This window comes from Carassius carassius, chromosome 49 (assembly GCF_963082965.1).
Source record: "Carassius carassius chromosome 49, fCarCar2.1, whole genome shotgun sequence".
NCBI lineage: Eukaryota > Metazoa > Chordata > Actinopteri > Cypriniformes > Cyprinidae > Carassius > Carassius carassius.
Genome location: NC_081803.1, coordinates 18949644 through 18966519, shown reverse-complemented (window position 1 = coordinate 18966519; position 16876 = coordinate 18949644). Strand labels below are relative to the sequence as shown.

General features: G+C 34.8%; 1 protein-coding gene across 3 annotated transcripts; it reads left to right on the top strand.

Moving 5' to 3' along the window:
- The first annotated feature begins 80 nt into the window (after nt 1-80).
- Nucleotides 81-16349, top strand: LOC132132724 (cGMP-dependent protein kinase 1-like). 3 transcript variants are annotated; one of them, XM_059545222.1, is made up of 20 exons: nt 81-542; nt 1823-2058; nt 2124-2229; nt 2308-2474; nt 3063-3176; nt 10199-10304; nt 10412-10475; nt 10578-10655; nt 10735-10829; nt 10933-10998; nt 11382-11456; nt 11531-11627; nt 11707-11846; nt 12738-12827; nt 13340-13481; nt 14339-14502; nt 14635-14757; nt 15683-15745; nt 15854-15920; nt 16160-16349. In XM_059545222.1, the coding sequence occupies exons 2-20, from the start codon at nt 1836-1838 to the stop codon at nt 16256-16258; spliced, it is 2079 nt and encodes a 692-aa protein (XP_059401205.1). In that variant the 5' UTR covers nt 81-542; nt 1823-1835; the 3' UTR covers nt 16259-16349. The 3 variants fall into 3 exon arrangements, with proteins under 3 accessions (XP_059401205.1, XP_059401203.1, XP_059401204.1); XM_059545220.1 differs by lacking the exons at nt 81-542; nt 1823-2058 and having other exon boundaries at nt 2114-2229; XM_059545221.1 differs by lacking the exons at nt 81-542; nt 1823-2058; nt 2124-2229 and having other exon boundaries at nt 2339-2474; nt 3023-3176.
- The last annotated feature ends 527 nt before the right edge of the window (nt 16350-16876 follow it).

Below are 16876 nucleotides of genomic sequence, written 5' to 3'. Positions count from 1 at the left end.
ATATTATTTTGTAAATGCCGCGAAGTAACGGACATTTTCTAAACTTACTCATTTAAATGAATCATTCGAGCGAACCGATTCGGAATGAATCTGAATGCTTCATACAAGAGCTAGTAAACATTTAAGAGAACGCGCGGAAAAGTCGTTACAAAAATAGCGATTTGTCACTTTACTCTGCTTCTTGTCGATATGCTCCTTGCTGGAAAAGCTTTATAGCCAAGCTACTGTCACTTGTGTCACTGTCAACGGAAACATAGTTATTATTAGTAGCATGTCTAATTTGATATTTTTAATACAGGTCAGTTCAAATGAATCAAACCCAGTCAGAAACACACCTGCAGCATCTTCACTCCTCATCGCTAATCACATACAGCAAGACTCGTTATGAAGAAGCGAGCTTCGTTTATGGACGCAGAGGAGGAGGCACATATGATGCAGTCTAGTTAGTGTGTAGGCAGAGCACTAGATGTTGAAACACAGCCGAGTCTCTCCCTGCTCATCTGCGCTGGATCGGTTCAGTCCTCTGTGCTTCTTTATTGTAGGTAAGTCCGACACAGCAGAACCTCTTTTATTATATGATTGAATATTATTTCAGGCGAAACATTTTCCTTTTATGATTTTTTTTTAAAAAACATAAATGACAGAGTAGTAAATATTTTTCTATATCTCTTTTTATGTAATGATTTAAACAAGATTTTTTACAAGGACCATAATGATAATCATTCTAATAAGCCTTTCTTATTGTATTACTTGTTTTTCTCTTACTGCCTATATCTTTATGCCTGAATACTAAAAATAATTTGTTATTTAGAAAACAATGTGCTAAATAAACATTTACAATGTAATATATAAAGAAATATATCTAAATCACTTCTGTTCCTTTTCATTTCTTTATGGTTCTCTGTGTATTTGTTCATATATATATATATATATATATATATATATATATATATATATATATAATTATTTTATTTATTTATCGGGGATTCAAAGAAACCTAAATTAATCTGGATTTTGAAAATGTTAAACAAAGAAACATGATGTAAAATAAATAGGAAAGTTTAAAACCAAATATTACGAGACTATGAAATCAATAGAAAATCATAATTTTCATAATTTCAGTATTTTTTAAAATTCAGATTCACACTTCAGTTGATGCTACAACAATTTGTAATGAAAAAAAAACAACTATTCAAAAAGAAAGCATTTTAAATGTATATTTATTTGTAGCCTATATTTGAAGTTTTTTTTTTAAGTTTGTATTTTAAGTTTCATAAAATGAAGAGATTTTTCAACCTTTATTTTATTCAACCTTAATTTATAAAGCACTTTCAAAACAATACAAATGGAAGTTCTGTACATAAATAGCATATTATCTAGAAATATAAAAAAACATAAAATATTAATACCATAACGCCAAAAACACAAGACATAGAAGAAATCATTCACAATTGTCAGACCTAATAAAATGCTGATCTTCTTGTTTAGTATTTGAGACCAATTACTAAGAACCTGTAAAATACATGTTAATTTTTGAAAACTCATTTGAATTGTTACTCTCATAATTTAATTTGTAATAAAAAAAACTGTATTCAAAAAGAAAGCATTTTCAATAGGACTCCACTGTATTTCTTTAATTTACACTATATTTGTGTTTAATTTATTCATAATTCTTTCCTCATCATCCCATCAGCTGTAACACTTCCATTTCCATGACTGAAATCAATAACGTCTCAGAAACATCCATTCCAAACCCTGTGAAGCTGCTTGTTCTGATTTCTTTATTGGATTTCATTGCTTTTATGAGTGCATGATCCTCCAGCGGTGACGGGCTGATGGGGACTCTCCGTGACCTCCAGTTTGCCCTGCAGACTAAGATTGAGGAGCTGCGGCAACGTGACGCCCTCATCGATGAACTGGAGCTGGAGCTGGACTCCAAAGATGAGCTCATCAGACAGCTGCAGGGCGAGCTGGACCGTCTCCGCACCGCCTCTGTCTCACTCAACCCCTCCGGGACGACAGAAGCCACAGGTGAGCTGGGAACTCAATCTAAAGCCTGGATTAACCACGCGGACACATTTTATTTATTGGTGCATTTTATTTTATTGGTGCAGCGTTACCAGATGAGCCCCAGCGAACTAAACGCCAGGCCATTTCAGCCGAACCCACGGGGCTGGATCCAAATCAACTCACCCACGTCACCCTCACCAACTACAGCAAGAGCGAGGAGTGAGTTAGAGCCCGGACACATGAGGGAATTAGAAAAGACACGTTTGATTGCGTCTCATCTCCATGTGCTCATCCCAGGTCTCGAGAGTTGATCCAAAAGGCTCTTTTGGAGAATGATTTCATGAAGCACCTGGAGGCCAGTCAGATCCTCACCATCATGGACTGTATGTATCCCACCACACTGGCACAGGGCTGCTGCGTCATCCAGGAGGGCGACGACGGCTCTACCGTCTACATCCTGGAAGGTGAGGAGCATCTATTTCAAATCTACTGTTTTTACTTTATGATCAGTTAAAACTTTTTGGAGAAACGGTTTATGTAAAACTGAAAGGCCCCCTAACAGCAGCGTTTTGTTTTTATGCTAACCTCTGTCAAGTGGGCAGCTGAATTTGCTGCCTGTTCGTCATGTGTTTGTGACAGCGATCCTCTGTGCAAAAAAAAAAAAAAACACTTCACTTCACATGATGTGTGCTAGTATTTCATGGCTTTGCACAGGAATAGTTCAAGCACAAAAAACTAAAATTCTACATTTTTCAGCATCATTCCTCCAGTCTCCTTCAACATGATCCTTCAGAAATCATTCTAATATGCTGATTTGCTGCTCATGAAACATTTCTAATTAATATCTATATTGAAAATACTATATTTTTAATAAATAGAAAGTTCAAAATAACGTTTATTTGAAATAGAAATCATCTGTAACCTTCTAAAGTCTGATTTTTCATCAGTTTAATGCATCCTTGCTGAATCAAAGTATTAACAGTTCTCCCACACACATTCATCTCATTCTCAGCCTCAAGGTTGTTGGGTTTGTTTGTGTGTGTTGTGTGCAGAGGGGTCTGTGGAGGTTACCAAAGGAGAGCAGAAGCTGTGCACCATCGAGCCGGGGAAAGTGTTCGGAGAGCTGGCAATCCTCTATAACTGCACGCGCACGGCCACCGTCACGGGTGAGATTCACTCAGTCTATGTGCTTCAGCACAAAATATCACTCAAACTGGGAACTAAATGAAGCTGACTATTTAATGAGCTTTTTAAAAATGTAATTAGCTATTTAATTAGCTTTCTCCTTTTTTCAGTTCAACTGAGTTTTAATGGGATTTGCTTTATTAGTTTGACAAAACTGTACGTTTATACTGTTAACGTGTTTGGAGTTTAGAATAAACATATAAAAGTAATATAAAATAATAAAGTAATATAGAGTAAAATAACAATAGATCAAATGGAGTAAAAAACTTTAATTAACAAATTTGTTTTTCAATTTAGTTTATTAAATTTAAATTTCAGAGAAAGTAACAACCAGCTTACCAAAAAAAGAACAAGATGTATCATACAACCATAGAATAATTCAAATGTGTAGGTAAATATAGAGTGAAATAACAGAGTAAATTGATTAAATGTATTATTTATATTAGATAACAGAATTCATTCAGTTAAATTCTAAAATAGATTTAATCAAGATATACAAAGGGTAAGAGTTATATGAAAATATTAATGTTAATATAGAGCCAATAACAAAATTATTAAATAAGTATTATTACAAAAAAACAGAATGGTTAATTAAATTAAATAAGTTAATTTATGAAGGAACAGGATGTTACATACAAAAATGTAAATATATAATATATATAAAATAATATTAAAATAGTATGATTAATAGAGTATTAATAACAATAGCGCAGAGTGAATAAAAAACTTAAAAAACAAAATGTAAACAAAATAATATACCATTGCAGAGTAAATTATATATAAAAGAGAGAGAGAGAGAGAGAGAGAGATAGGATGTGACATAATTAGTTAGTAGGAAGAGTATAAGCCTGAATTTATAAGATCACAAATACAAAGTTTGTTGTTTTGAGTCTGAATTCCAGCTCATCTGCCAGCGCTGTGGGCTATAGACAAGTAAACGTGGAGGAATCGGCAGTGTGTAATTGCTGGGATGTTTGGCCATATGGTTTTTCTAATATATCCTCATCCTATGCCCTTTTGTGACACATCGGTTTAGTGTGATGGATTGGGGTGAAATGAGTTGACTCTGGTGGTGTCTGTTTAATCACAATAATAAAAATTCAATTAAAATCAGGCCTTTGGCTGTTTCTGTTCATGCAAAGATCACTCTATATTTCCCTGTAAGAATCTCACCTGTGAACCCTGATCAGATTTGTTGGATTTCAAACAAAAAGTGCTAAACATTTTTTGCGTTGTTTCTCTCTGCCGCTCAGAATGAGTACAATTTGTTATATTTGCATAATTATAAAATAATGTTAATCAAAGATGTTTCTCAACTTGACACACATTGGCTTCATCACTCAGCATAGTGTTTAAAAGAATAGTTCACCCCAAAAAAATGGTGAAAATGTACTCAACCTCAGGCCATCTAAGATGTAAATGTAGCATTTGATCACTTGCACACCAGTGGATCCTCTGCAGTGAATGGGGTGCCGTCAGAATGAGAGTCCAGACTGATAAAAACATCACAATAATCCACAAGTAGTCCACACCACTCCAGTCCATCAGTTAAAGTACTGAGAAGTGAAATATTTTTCACAATATAAGTATTTTATAGCATTTTGGGACATATTAGTCCATGTCACATGTTCTGGTTTTATACTGCAGATTTTGGCAAATGTAGTAATTGAGGTATTTTAGCATTTCATTTAATTTCATACTACAAAACAGTACAGATTTGCTGGATTTGAACAAAAAGTGCTTCAAATTTCTTTATTTATTTTGTGGCCCAGAATGACAACAATAGAAGCTGGATTTACATAATTAGAGAATAAAATAAATCAACAATGTTTCTCAACATTGTCATATTTCTCTCTTTTGTTAATAGAAAGATGACAAGCAGTGTCTGCTGTTCAGGGTCAGCTACATGAATAGCTTGAAAATAAAATAACTTGAACAATAGTTTCTTACAGCATCCTGCGTTCATTGTCTGCTTTCACCCCATCAGTTATTTCTGGGCTTTCTCATTTCTAGCTGTTTTTGATGTTAGAGGTCAGCTCCATTTTCAATGTACATCTGACGTCACTGAGACATCAGAGAGTGACAAAGCAGGGTGAAGGTCTGTTAGAAATGTCAACAGCTACTTTAGGTTTAAAGTATGACTCAGGGTTTGGGGGAGGGTTCATATATTCCAAGACATTATTACCTGAAGCTCCTTGATGGCTAATGTCAAAATGCAAGATTTAATGTTAAATATTTTACAAAGGTTAGCAGATCTGCATCACTGATCTATAATAGAGAACATTATATAGATCAGTGGTCTGCACTCAGTCACACACACCTTTAACCAGAGTTTTTCGGTTCGTTATCATGGCTTGGCACATCAGAGTATTTTTTTTACATTTTTAAAAGAAAAAAAAACATGGACTGTCATGTCTACTTCAATATTAATTTTTATATAAAAAAAAAAATAAAGAGAGCGAGAGAGAGAGAGGGAGGTATTATTTATTTATATATTTATTTTATGGATTGGCCATTATTTAGTGCTTTTCACACTTAATGTTGGTTTCATTCATACTGGACACCAGAGGGCGGCCTCTAGCAGAAAATATGCAATAAATGTGCATCACAGAAATAATAGAACTGATGACACTCCAAGAAATCCACAGTATGGACAATGATAAAACATGAGGACAGTAAACACTGGACTGCAAATGGAAAATAGTTTATCTGTTTTCTTTAAGCCTTCTCTGGTATTTTCATAATTAATTATGGATATTTATAATCCATTCAACATTGAAGAATATATTTCCTGCCTCAAACCATATCAGATCACTAAAGGTTATTTCAAACACTGATGTTGTGGTGTAAAACATGTTATAACGTTCTCTTTTGTTGGACAGCCGGTTTCTCCTTAAAGATGTTTTGCTCATCTCATCGCATAAACTCACAGACACACAAACAGAGCCATTAAAACACTTGAAAATTATTTAAACATAAAACCAGAAGAAAAAAACAAAAAACGCGATAATGACTACTGTACTGTGTCTGTGCTCGCTTAAGAAATCAGCCAGACGGCGGGAGCGGAGGGGGATCGGGCGGGTTTTTCATCGGTTGACTGTCACCTGACCAAACCCGGAAAACAGGTCTCATAGCTTCCACTTGTCGGAGAACGTGCTAACAGCCGTAATAAATAATAGCGATATCTATTGACTTTTACGATAATCAGTTAAACTAGCTAGATTAAACTAGCGTTTTATCCAGTTTTTATATCTAAATGTTAGTGAAAATAGATATCAGTCCACATATGTAATGGACATTGGCTATGATAATCTTTAGTATCTATTTTGAAGGCATCTTGAGAAAAACTGCTTCATATTTAACAAAGCATATGCAAAAAGCTTGAACCGGAAGTGACGGGTCACGGGACCCGGTTAACAGAACATGGAAGTCTGTTGTGCATAACCCCTATTGCAGCAAACCCTGCGTCACAATGTTCAAACTAAGTTAAAATAAATGCGTCCCAAAGCAAAGTATGTTGAAAAGCGCGACAGAAGTCTCCGTATGGTCTACTATTTCAGGTAGATTTTTGAAGTGTGGATCCGTGGACACTTTAATGGCTAATATTGCCCACAATCCTTTGTGCTTAGGCAAAGGATTTGGTTCAGAACTATAAACGCAAATAAAAAGCATAAAAAAACTACAAATACGGCGGATGTGAGCGACCGACGGTTAAGTAGAGAGGTTGGGGTAAAGGGGTTTGAGTTACTAATAATCAACATTTCATCTGGTAAAAAATATTTTTTAATGTTATCTGTGTTATATTTCATTGTAGAGGATGTTAACTGTGACAAGATGACTGATAGGCCAGTTTACAGTGATGGGTTGCGTGTAATTAGGCGACAGAATGGACTGTTAAAGATGAAATTGCATGACATTATAGTTTTTCCCAAAGCTTGCCTATCCCTTTTTCTACATACTCAAAAGTGTGTACTTTGTCTTCACCAAAAGAGTACATACTTTAAGGGCGTAGTATAAGTAGGCACATTGGGACGCATCAAAAGATTTCAGTCTTGGTCGAACTCTTCTTCTTTTGCTGCAGCTTGATTTGAGTACTGTGTGTTCACAGAGAGAGGCGTCACCATGTTTTTGAGTAGTTTAGAGTGACAAATCGTACCAGGTTGGCAGGTCTGGAAAAATAAAACATTTAAGTAGTTCATTTGTCTTTGTCACACTGAAAGTGGAAGATCAGGTCAAACTCATTGCATCATGGGAGACAATATTCTATGCAGAGTATATAGTTCACTGTTGTGTATTGGACATTTTGTCATTCAGGTACTCTGTTCATTTTAATAATTTGCAAACTTGGAACAATATACTCATTACATACTGTAAAATAGTACAGTAACTATTGTAGTAAGCTATTTTGAACAATATACACATATATATTCATATCCACACACACATATATACTGTACATACATAATGGAAGAACAATAAGCCAGGAAATAGAATGTGCAGGATATGTAATCATACAATCATGCCATCAAATAATCTTTTGGCTTAAAGTGAAGGTATTTTTTTTTTTTTGAGTTTATTGGTGTTTACTGAGGAATATTAACAGTATGTGATAGTGTTTGTGTGCGGTGGGCTGGCAAAGTAATTACGTTGAGTGGGATGTGAAGAGTTCTCAAAGCAGCATCTGTCAGTCGTGTTGAGAGGAAGTACAGAACATATTGTGTGTTGAGGTAAGGGGATCAAGCCCACATTTATATTTGCACATGTTTATGAATTATGAAGCAGAGAATTATAGTAAATCCATCTGATCTTAAATGTTGTAATCCATGTCATATATTTCAATAAAAGGCTTTTTGACTGTAAAGTTCCAGGGCCCTCATTTATCAACAGTGCATAGAAAAGGTTCTATAATTTGCTATACGAATGAAATTTAGAAAGTACAAAAAAATCCGCATTTATCAAATATGCCCACGCAGTTCTTACGCACATGAGTAAGCTATCATTGATGATAAATCCCATATGTGCGTAAGTAACATGCTCGTTCCCGTTCTGTTATTTGCATTCAGAAATGCCTTCAATGAACCGTATATGGTGACTCCCTTTATAAATCACGTGAATGTATGTTGAATGGCAAAAAAAAAAAAAAAGCGGTACCGACCGAGAAACCATTCTGTGCTCTCAGCACGGTCTTTGAAAACACGTTCTGACAGGAAACACAGGACATATAAGGATTGTTTAATGCATACTGTGACACTCTTAAAGTCTGCGTGAACCGGAAGTTGCTGTTGACTTTATTTCAGTGTAAATACGTATTTCCATCTGAAACGGAATATTTAATAGAGGGCATGGTTTTATGTTTGCGCACCTACTCTCTGTCTCTCACTTATAGCAATCTAACGGTGGAAGGGGTGTTTAATGATATTCTGCCCAAGCCGTCAAACTGACGTCATCAGAAAAGGAATGGCGTTCCAAAACGGAAGTAGGCGTACATGTTCAGATTTTGATGAAAGATTACAAAGACATTTTTTTTTCTCCAGTGGATTAACTTGCATGGATTAATTGTTTACATCAAGACTAGCATTGTGCGCTAGTACAGTGAATAAAGTCAATTTCGATTTCATGGGGACTTTAAAGTCCCCATGAAATCAAAATTAACGTTTTTTGGGTGTTAGCATCAATATGTTAGTCTTAAGGTTATCTATAAAGCAGTGTGCTACAAAACATTGACAAAATTTGCATTAAGAAGATTGCAGTTCGTCACTTCTGCCAAAATGGCTCAACGTTTTTTTGACATCACATCGTATTTCATCTTCTCATCAAATTTTCTGACCAATTTCGTTCTTGTGCTGAACACAAAAGAAGATATTTTGAAGAATGTGGGTAACCAAACAGTTGCTGGTCCATACTGAATTTGATAGTAGCAAAAAATACTCTGGAAGTCACTGTGGACCAGCAAATGTTTGGTTATGTTCCTGAAAATAGCATTTATGTTCAGAAGAAGAATGAAACTCATTCAGGTTTAAAACCACTTTTGAGTGAGTAAATGGTGGTACTGTACAAAAATAAAACACTATGACAGATTTTTTGTTTGTTTGTTTTGTGGGTAAACTATTCCTTTAACATTAACAAAACACAAAGAGAAAAATCCCTCACTTGACTGTAGACTTGACTGAAGAAATTTTACACAGTTGCTTTAGGATTATATAATGTTTTATTTTTATATTTGTTCATTTAATTTATTGAATGCTCCTGCTTAATAAACCTATTGTACCTGAAAATAAAGCACTGTTTGTTTTATTTATATGTTATGTGTAGCTGAAATGTGTATCTTTGTCATTCTTTTATCTTTGTTATTAAAAAATAAGAACAAAGAGTTTTATCTTCACCCTCTTTGGCCTAAATATCTGCCATTCAGTTTTTTCTTTTTTTGTTACCTTGAAAGGCTTTGTCTTTATAATTGGGAAATTAGTTTGGCTGTAATGCACAGACAACTTGCAAAATAGTAAAACCAACATGACAAAGAATTGTGATAAATTTGTGAATCGTAATATTTCTAAAAAATAAAAAATCATGATAGGATATTTTTTCCATATCACCCACCCCTAAGACTATAGAATACCCAAGACGTGTCACCCGTATAGTTTTGAATGGGGGAAAATGCAATGCTCAATATGGCTGTTCAATCGCAGGAAGCAATGTTTCCCCAATCAAAGAGATAGGAGCTGCACTTGGATGCCCGAGAGGCGTTTCATAGATGGCGGCCGAGTGACATGACTTGTCTTAAAGAGACTTTGATGGGCCCGAGCAGCATATCAACAAAACGCTATTGGCTATTTAAAAAAGCGGGCGGGGCTACTCGATATTTTACTTGAAAGGACAGTTTAAGAAACAATATATTTAGGGATTTGAATTAGTAGTGTCATTTATTTGCATGGTAAGAATAAAACCGCACATTTTCAGGAATAATTTCCTCCTTTCTCACCATTATCGTCTTCTTCCCTTTCAGCCCTGACTGATATCAAACTATGGGCTATAGATCGACAGGGTTTCCAAACCATCATGATGAGAGCTGGTCTTCTCAAGCATTCAAACTACATGGAGTTCTTGAGAAGGTAACACATTTCGCTTCAAATCAAATTTGACATCTGAAACCAAAATCAAGAGTTTAGATTTAGTAATACTAGTAATAGTAATACCATCACCTGAATTGTGTCGTCAGTGTCCCCTCCTTCAAGACTCTCACTGAAGATGTGCTGAGTAAATTAGCAGATGTTCTGGAAGAGGTGAAAGTGTTTGAACACTGCATATACGAATTGATTCATGTGATCTTTGTGAGCTTCAGTGTTTTTATTCTGTGTTGTTTTCGCTCTCTCTTTACACTTTAGACTCACTACAGTGATGGCGACTACATCATTCGTCAGGGCGCTACTGGAGACACATTCTTCATCATCAGTGAGGGTCAGGTGAGAAAGCAGCCTTAATTGTAGTTGAGTTGTAGAACAGAATATTTATTATAAGTTTTGTGGCTGTTTTGGCCAACAGGTGAGTGTCACCCAGCAGAAATCAGCCAGTGAGGAGCCAGTGTTCCTGTCCACGCTGTCTACAGGGGATTGGTTTGGAGAGCAGGCTCTCAAAGGGTCAGGGAGAAACTTCATTTTTTTTAGGGTTGTAATTCTCATTCTAACCAATCTGGTTAAGATTTAAGAATATCTTTTTACATTTTTTCACTTTTCTTCCCAGGGAAGATGTGCGTACAGCAAATGTAACGGCTGTTGGAGATGTGACCTGTCTGGTTGTGGACAGAGAGTGAGGAGCTCGCAGCACAATCACAATCAGGGATCATTCAAAAACAGCAGACACTATCTATCAGGATCACATCAGCACAACAGACAAAATCACAGTCAGTCAAATCTACAACCACGATCATTTGAAACCACAACCAATATCACAACCATCCCAAGCAAAGAAAATCGTAACATCACAATCCACAATATCATAACCAGCAAACTATTTCAATCAAAATATTAATAACCACGTTTGCTCAAAATCATAGCTAGTCTGAACCATCATAATCAGTCAAAAGTAGAATCTCTACAATCACAATATAAGAACAGTCAGTGAACTAATAACATCATCTCTCCTCCGTCTTGTCACATTTACTGACTGCTAATAAAACTCAACTCTAACAGGTCTTTCAAGCAGCTGATCGGAGGACTGGATAATATGAGCAACACGACGTATGAGAGTGAAGAGGTGAAGACCAGGTAAGCTCACGATGAGCTGCCTCAGATCAATCGATCAGAGACGGTTTAATCAGAATGACTGACATCTCTCATAGGTTGGAGGCAGAGGCCGCGTTCTTCTCTAATATGTCTCTCAGCGACGTCCGTGTGATCTGCACGCTTGGGGTGGGCGGCTTCAGTCGGGTGGAGCTGGTAAGACGAGTAGTTCGATGTTTCTGTAGAGGTGATTAGAAGTATATTGAGAGCATGTGTTCATATTGATTCTCTACAGGTGCAGCTGAAGAACAATCACAGTCGCTCTTTTGCCATGAAGGTCCTGAAAAAGCATCACATCCTGGGCACGAGTCAGCAGGGCCACATCCTGTCTGAGAGACGCATCATGATGGAAGCCCACAGCCCTTTTACTGTCAGGTCTGTACAGCTCAGTGCCAGTTGATAACTTAGTCACATGATTTGATTGATTTAACTGTTTAATGTGCAATGCAAAATCAATCTTATTTCATATCAACCGATATTCAATCCTACAATACATTTTAATGAGTTTTATTGTTTACACATGTTGGTCTCATAAAGCTCAACTCTGTTAAAGGAGAAAAAAATAGAAAGAAAAAAGATTTGTCTTGCATGGCACAAAGTAAATATTGACTGTGAATTATGTGGCCATATGCGTCTGTGAACTGACATTCAACTTATTTTAAGCCTTTTGGCACAAAATTAGAACTAGAATATCAAGAAAGTAAAATACCATAAGTTATCAATATATTATTTCATTTAATAATTCAAAATAAAAAAAATATACTGATTAATTATTATTATTATTATAATTGTGAATAATGTTAATAAAAATTCTTAATATTTTTTTAAATTGTTAATATATTCATTCTAACAGTGTAAACTGTATATTATCAGGCTACATAGAGTATTGGGTAAAAGTTTAAAAACTGAAGAATTAAATAAAGCATATTTGTTGACCACTAATTTGATTATAATAATTTATATTATAATTATTATAATAATGATTATAATTATAATAAAATGTATAATAAATATAATTAAAACTATTATAAATATTATTATAATATAATTTATATCACATTAGATACAATAATTATTATATCGTATATCCATTTAAAAGGCAATTATAGTCTAATTATAATTAGTATAATCTGATTATAGTAACTTAAAGAATTAAATAAAATTCTTAGTTGACAGATGACACTGTAGCTCTACATATTTTATGAATCACATGGTATTTTTATGAAAAGCATGCAATAATAAGCCCATAATGGTTCCATGTTTCAGACTTTATCAGACCTTCAGAGATTCGAAGTACCTGTACATGCTGCTGGAGGCGTGTTTGGGTGGAGAGCTGTGGACTCTGCTCAGAGACAGGTATCAGGATTAGTGGTGGACCGATATTGGTTTTTTGACAGCCGATGCCATACCCTGGAAAGCAGGGGGGCCCGATAGCCTATATTAAAGCCGATTTTATATATATATATATAAGAAATTTGACAATGGATTAAAACTTGTGCTTTAGTTGTACTTTAGATGACAAAGTATTTTTCACAAATAAATAAATAAATATTTAATTAAAATATAATTAAAAAGGAAGTAAACACTGTAACCAACAGGGGAATCCTTATTATACAGAACTGTTCAGAATGACAGTAAACAAGAGGGAGAGTATGAGCTGTACGCGCTTAGGTGCTGCCATTATCAGCGTCGTCAAAATAAAAGTCCCGCCTCTAACACATCGGGCAAAATGAAAAATTATCTTCCGATGCCGATATTTGAAAACTGACAAATATCGGTCGACCACTTATCAGGATCCCGCGCAGTATTTTCTCATATTCTCCTGAACCGATCTAGTGACCTACAGGAAGTTGTGTGGCTGTTTTCAGAGGCTCGTTTGATGACAGCACCACACGCTTCTACGCTGGATGTGTGGTGGAAGCTCTCGCTTTTCTACATTGCCGTGGAATCATCTACAGAGACCTAAAGCCTGAGAACATCATACTGGACAACCGGGGATATGCCAAGCTGGTAAGCAAAGCAGTGTTATTTTAGTATTATTTATATTTTTTTAGAATATTTATTATTATTTTGCATTAGGTTTTATTATTTTATTTTGTTTTAATTTTAATTTTGGTTTAATAAATTCAATTTTTATTTTAAAATGAATGAAATTAATACTAAGTTCAGCATAACAAGTTTTTATAGTTAAAGTGTTGTCATATTTATATTTTGTTTCGGTTTTAATTTAAAATGTTTACTTAAAATGTGTAATAGGTTTGTTTACATTTTTTGTAGAATTTGTAGTGTTGAATTTAGATTTTTTTTTGTACTTAAATTGATTTAAGTACTTAATTTTAATAAGTGTTCATCTGATATTTATATTTCACTCTGTTTCAGCTTTATTTGAATTAATACAAACATTTTAATATTTTTATTTTCTGTTTAGCTTTAAATTCGATTTTCACATTTTTATTTCAGTTTCTTCTAGTGATTTTAGAGCTTAAATATTCATATTTTTTAAGTTTCAGTGTTAATCTATTTTTTATTTATTTTAAGCTTTAACAAAAAACTGATTTTAAAGTATCAGTTTGAGTTTTTTTTTTTATTCATGCTTTAATTAATGAAAACAATTTTTAAAAGTTTGTTTAATGTTAGTTAGTGTTAGTTAACAATCACAACACTAAACCAATGTACTTCTGTTGTAGAATTAATACACATTAAATTACTGTACATACTACATTTGATATCCATAATACTTTTTTTTATATTAAATAAAATGTTTAATTTTGTCTTGAAATGTATTTGTAGCCATATATTATACTAGTCTACAAAATTTTTAAGCATATGTCTTTAGATTTCTAAGAAAAACAGTCATTGTTTTCTAGGTGGACTTTGGTTTTGCTAAAAAAGTTGGTTTGGGGAAGAAGACATGGACGTTTTGTGGCACTCCAGAGTACGTGGCCCCTGAGATCATCCTAAATAAAGGACATGACGTCTCGGCCGACTACTGGTCTCTAGGAATCCTCATCTTTGAGCTGCTGAGCGGAAGGTTGGTGATTTATTAATGTCATTATTAACAACATTAAGTTTTTCCTGTTTCCAAAATCCCAGGAAGCGAAGTTCACACTCTGACTCTTCTAATTATTAACATTCAACACCATTTGTACTCTGTCCCTCCGAGCCCACCTTTCTCAGAGTCAGATCCCATGAAGACATACAACATTATTCTTCGAGGAATCGATATGGTGGAGTTTCCCAAGAAAATCACTAAGAGTGCTGCGAACTTGATCAAGAGACTGTGCAGGTACAAAGAGAGAGACGTGTTTATTCAGAAAGGCTGTTTAAAAAACTGTTCTTTTGTTATGGAAACCTGAGCTGCTGAAAAAACATCATTCTGTATATTATATTTTTTTAGGAGGGGGGAGGGGAATTGTTACAGAAATACAGTGACTCAGAAATTCTTACTTTATAATTTATAACTAGTTGAGGCATACCTCTGCATTCGCGCTATTTTATGCAAGGTGCGAGTTGAAATATTACGTTTACGTTGTGTCTGATTAATGCAATACAGTAACAAGGTTTCAGTGTTTTATTTAAAAAAACAAATCTAAGAGAAAAAAAACGAAATGCAGTGTGAAAAAAAAATTAAGAGAGAAAAGTGTTTATTTTAAAAGAAATATTTGAAGAGAAAAAAATTGATTTCTTTTTGTTTTGTTTTAAAGAGATACTAAAATGTGGAAAAAAAATTAAGAGAAAGAGTTCATTTTAAATTAAAGGGTTTTTTTGAGAGTGAGAGAGAAAAAAATTTGTTGTATTATAAATTTTTTTTATAGGAAATAACAAAATTTTCGCCCTTTTTTCACATTGCAGTTCAGGCCTTCCATGTGTGAAATTTTAATTAATATCATGATGCACATTTTTCATCAATAAATTTTATTTTCAAAAATAAAAAAAATAATATATATATGTGACGAGTGGGACGGGGCCGAGAGCCGTGGGAACGGAGCGAGGCCGGGGGGGAGTGATTGGAAATGAGCAACACCTGCTGGACCCACCGATCTCCTCCGTGGGACTCGAGTCCGGTGGGTCGAGCAGCTGTCGCTCATTTCCAATCACTCCCCCGGCCTCGCTCCATTCCCACGGCTCTCGGCCCCGCCCCACTCGTCACAATATATATTTGATTATATATTTTGAAAATCAGCCATAAAGTGTATCATATGACCTGGCAGGGACAATCCGTCTGAGAGACTCGGCAACCAGAAGAATGGCGTGAAGGACATCCAGAAACACAAGTACAGACAATACATGCCGCTCTGACTTTATCACTACATATTCACTGTACTGCATTTTATTTAACAGTCATGATGTGTGGGCTGTGCTGGTTTTAATGTGTCTTGCAGATGGTTTGAGGGGTTTAACTGGGATGGTATTCGTGAAGGGACCCTGACTCCTCCGTTTATACCAAATGTGAGATTCTCCAGCGAATAAGAGAAATGAATCATTTGATGGACTGTTTTTAACATGGAGGGATATGAAAAATACATATGTTCAGAATGAATGAATCATATCCGATAAATAAAAAGAAGTATTAGTTGACTTCATAAATCCTGATAGAATTTTACTCCGTCCGAGATATTTTTAGAGAGTTGCAGTCCTGAGGGTGTGAGTTTCATCCAAAGAAAATGAGTTTGGTTTGTTTGCCACAGGTGGAAGGACCTTTGGACACGAGTAGTTTCGACAGTTTCCCTGAGGACACAGATGAGCCGCCGCCTGATGAGGAGTCCGGATGGGACCTGGAGTTCTGATCGGAGGGACCAAACGCTTATATGAAAGAATTCCAGAATAAAACAACAACAGACCTGAACGTCATGTGCAAATAAATGTTTTTATTCTTCAGTTTTGCTAAGAATATCTTGATTATAATATACACACGTATCGACATATCGCCATGACTTCTCTGAATAACATGACTAGGCACAATTATGAGGTGAACTCACATTTTCTGATATAATTTCAGCACTAGAGTCTAGTGATCACCTGACTGTCATGCCAGTTATAATCAGGAGAATATACATGATATGATTTAGGGGATGAATCACAGAGTCATTGTAGGTACAATGCTAAAAATCAAGAATATTATTATAGGCTAAAAATGCGATCTGTACTAACTGGATTAGTTTAGTTTTGTTTCTTTGGGTGACTCTTCAGTTTTCCCACAGTTCTGCTTTTGAGGCTAAATGGTTTTAGATCAGTAGCTCTCAGTTAGTGGATCAATAATAAATAAATTATTTACTAAACATTTAGCATTGCAAAATATATGAAATATTATTATTTTAACTATCTCAGAAATCTCTTTTGAGGTCAAACTAATATATATATATATATATATATATATATATATATATAAACAAATATTAAATAAA

What these genes read in the sequence shown, in the direction of transcription:
- LOC132132724 (XM_059545222.1), top strand. Translation starts at nt 1,836, where the DNA reads ATGGGGACTCTCCGTGACCTCCAGTTTGCCCTGCAGACTAAGATTGAG. An exon ending in GCTTCAGTCGGGTGGAGCTG is followed by an intron (nt 11,628 to 11,706) that starts GTAAGACGAGTA and finishes GATTCTCTACAG; the next exon opens with GTGCAGCTGAAGAACAATCA. An exon ending in CACAGCCCTTTTACTGTCAG is followed by an intron (nt 11,847 to 12,737) that starts GTCTGTACAGCT and finishes TCCATGTTTCAG; the next exon opens with ACTTTATCAGACCTTCAGAG.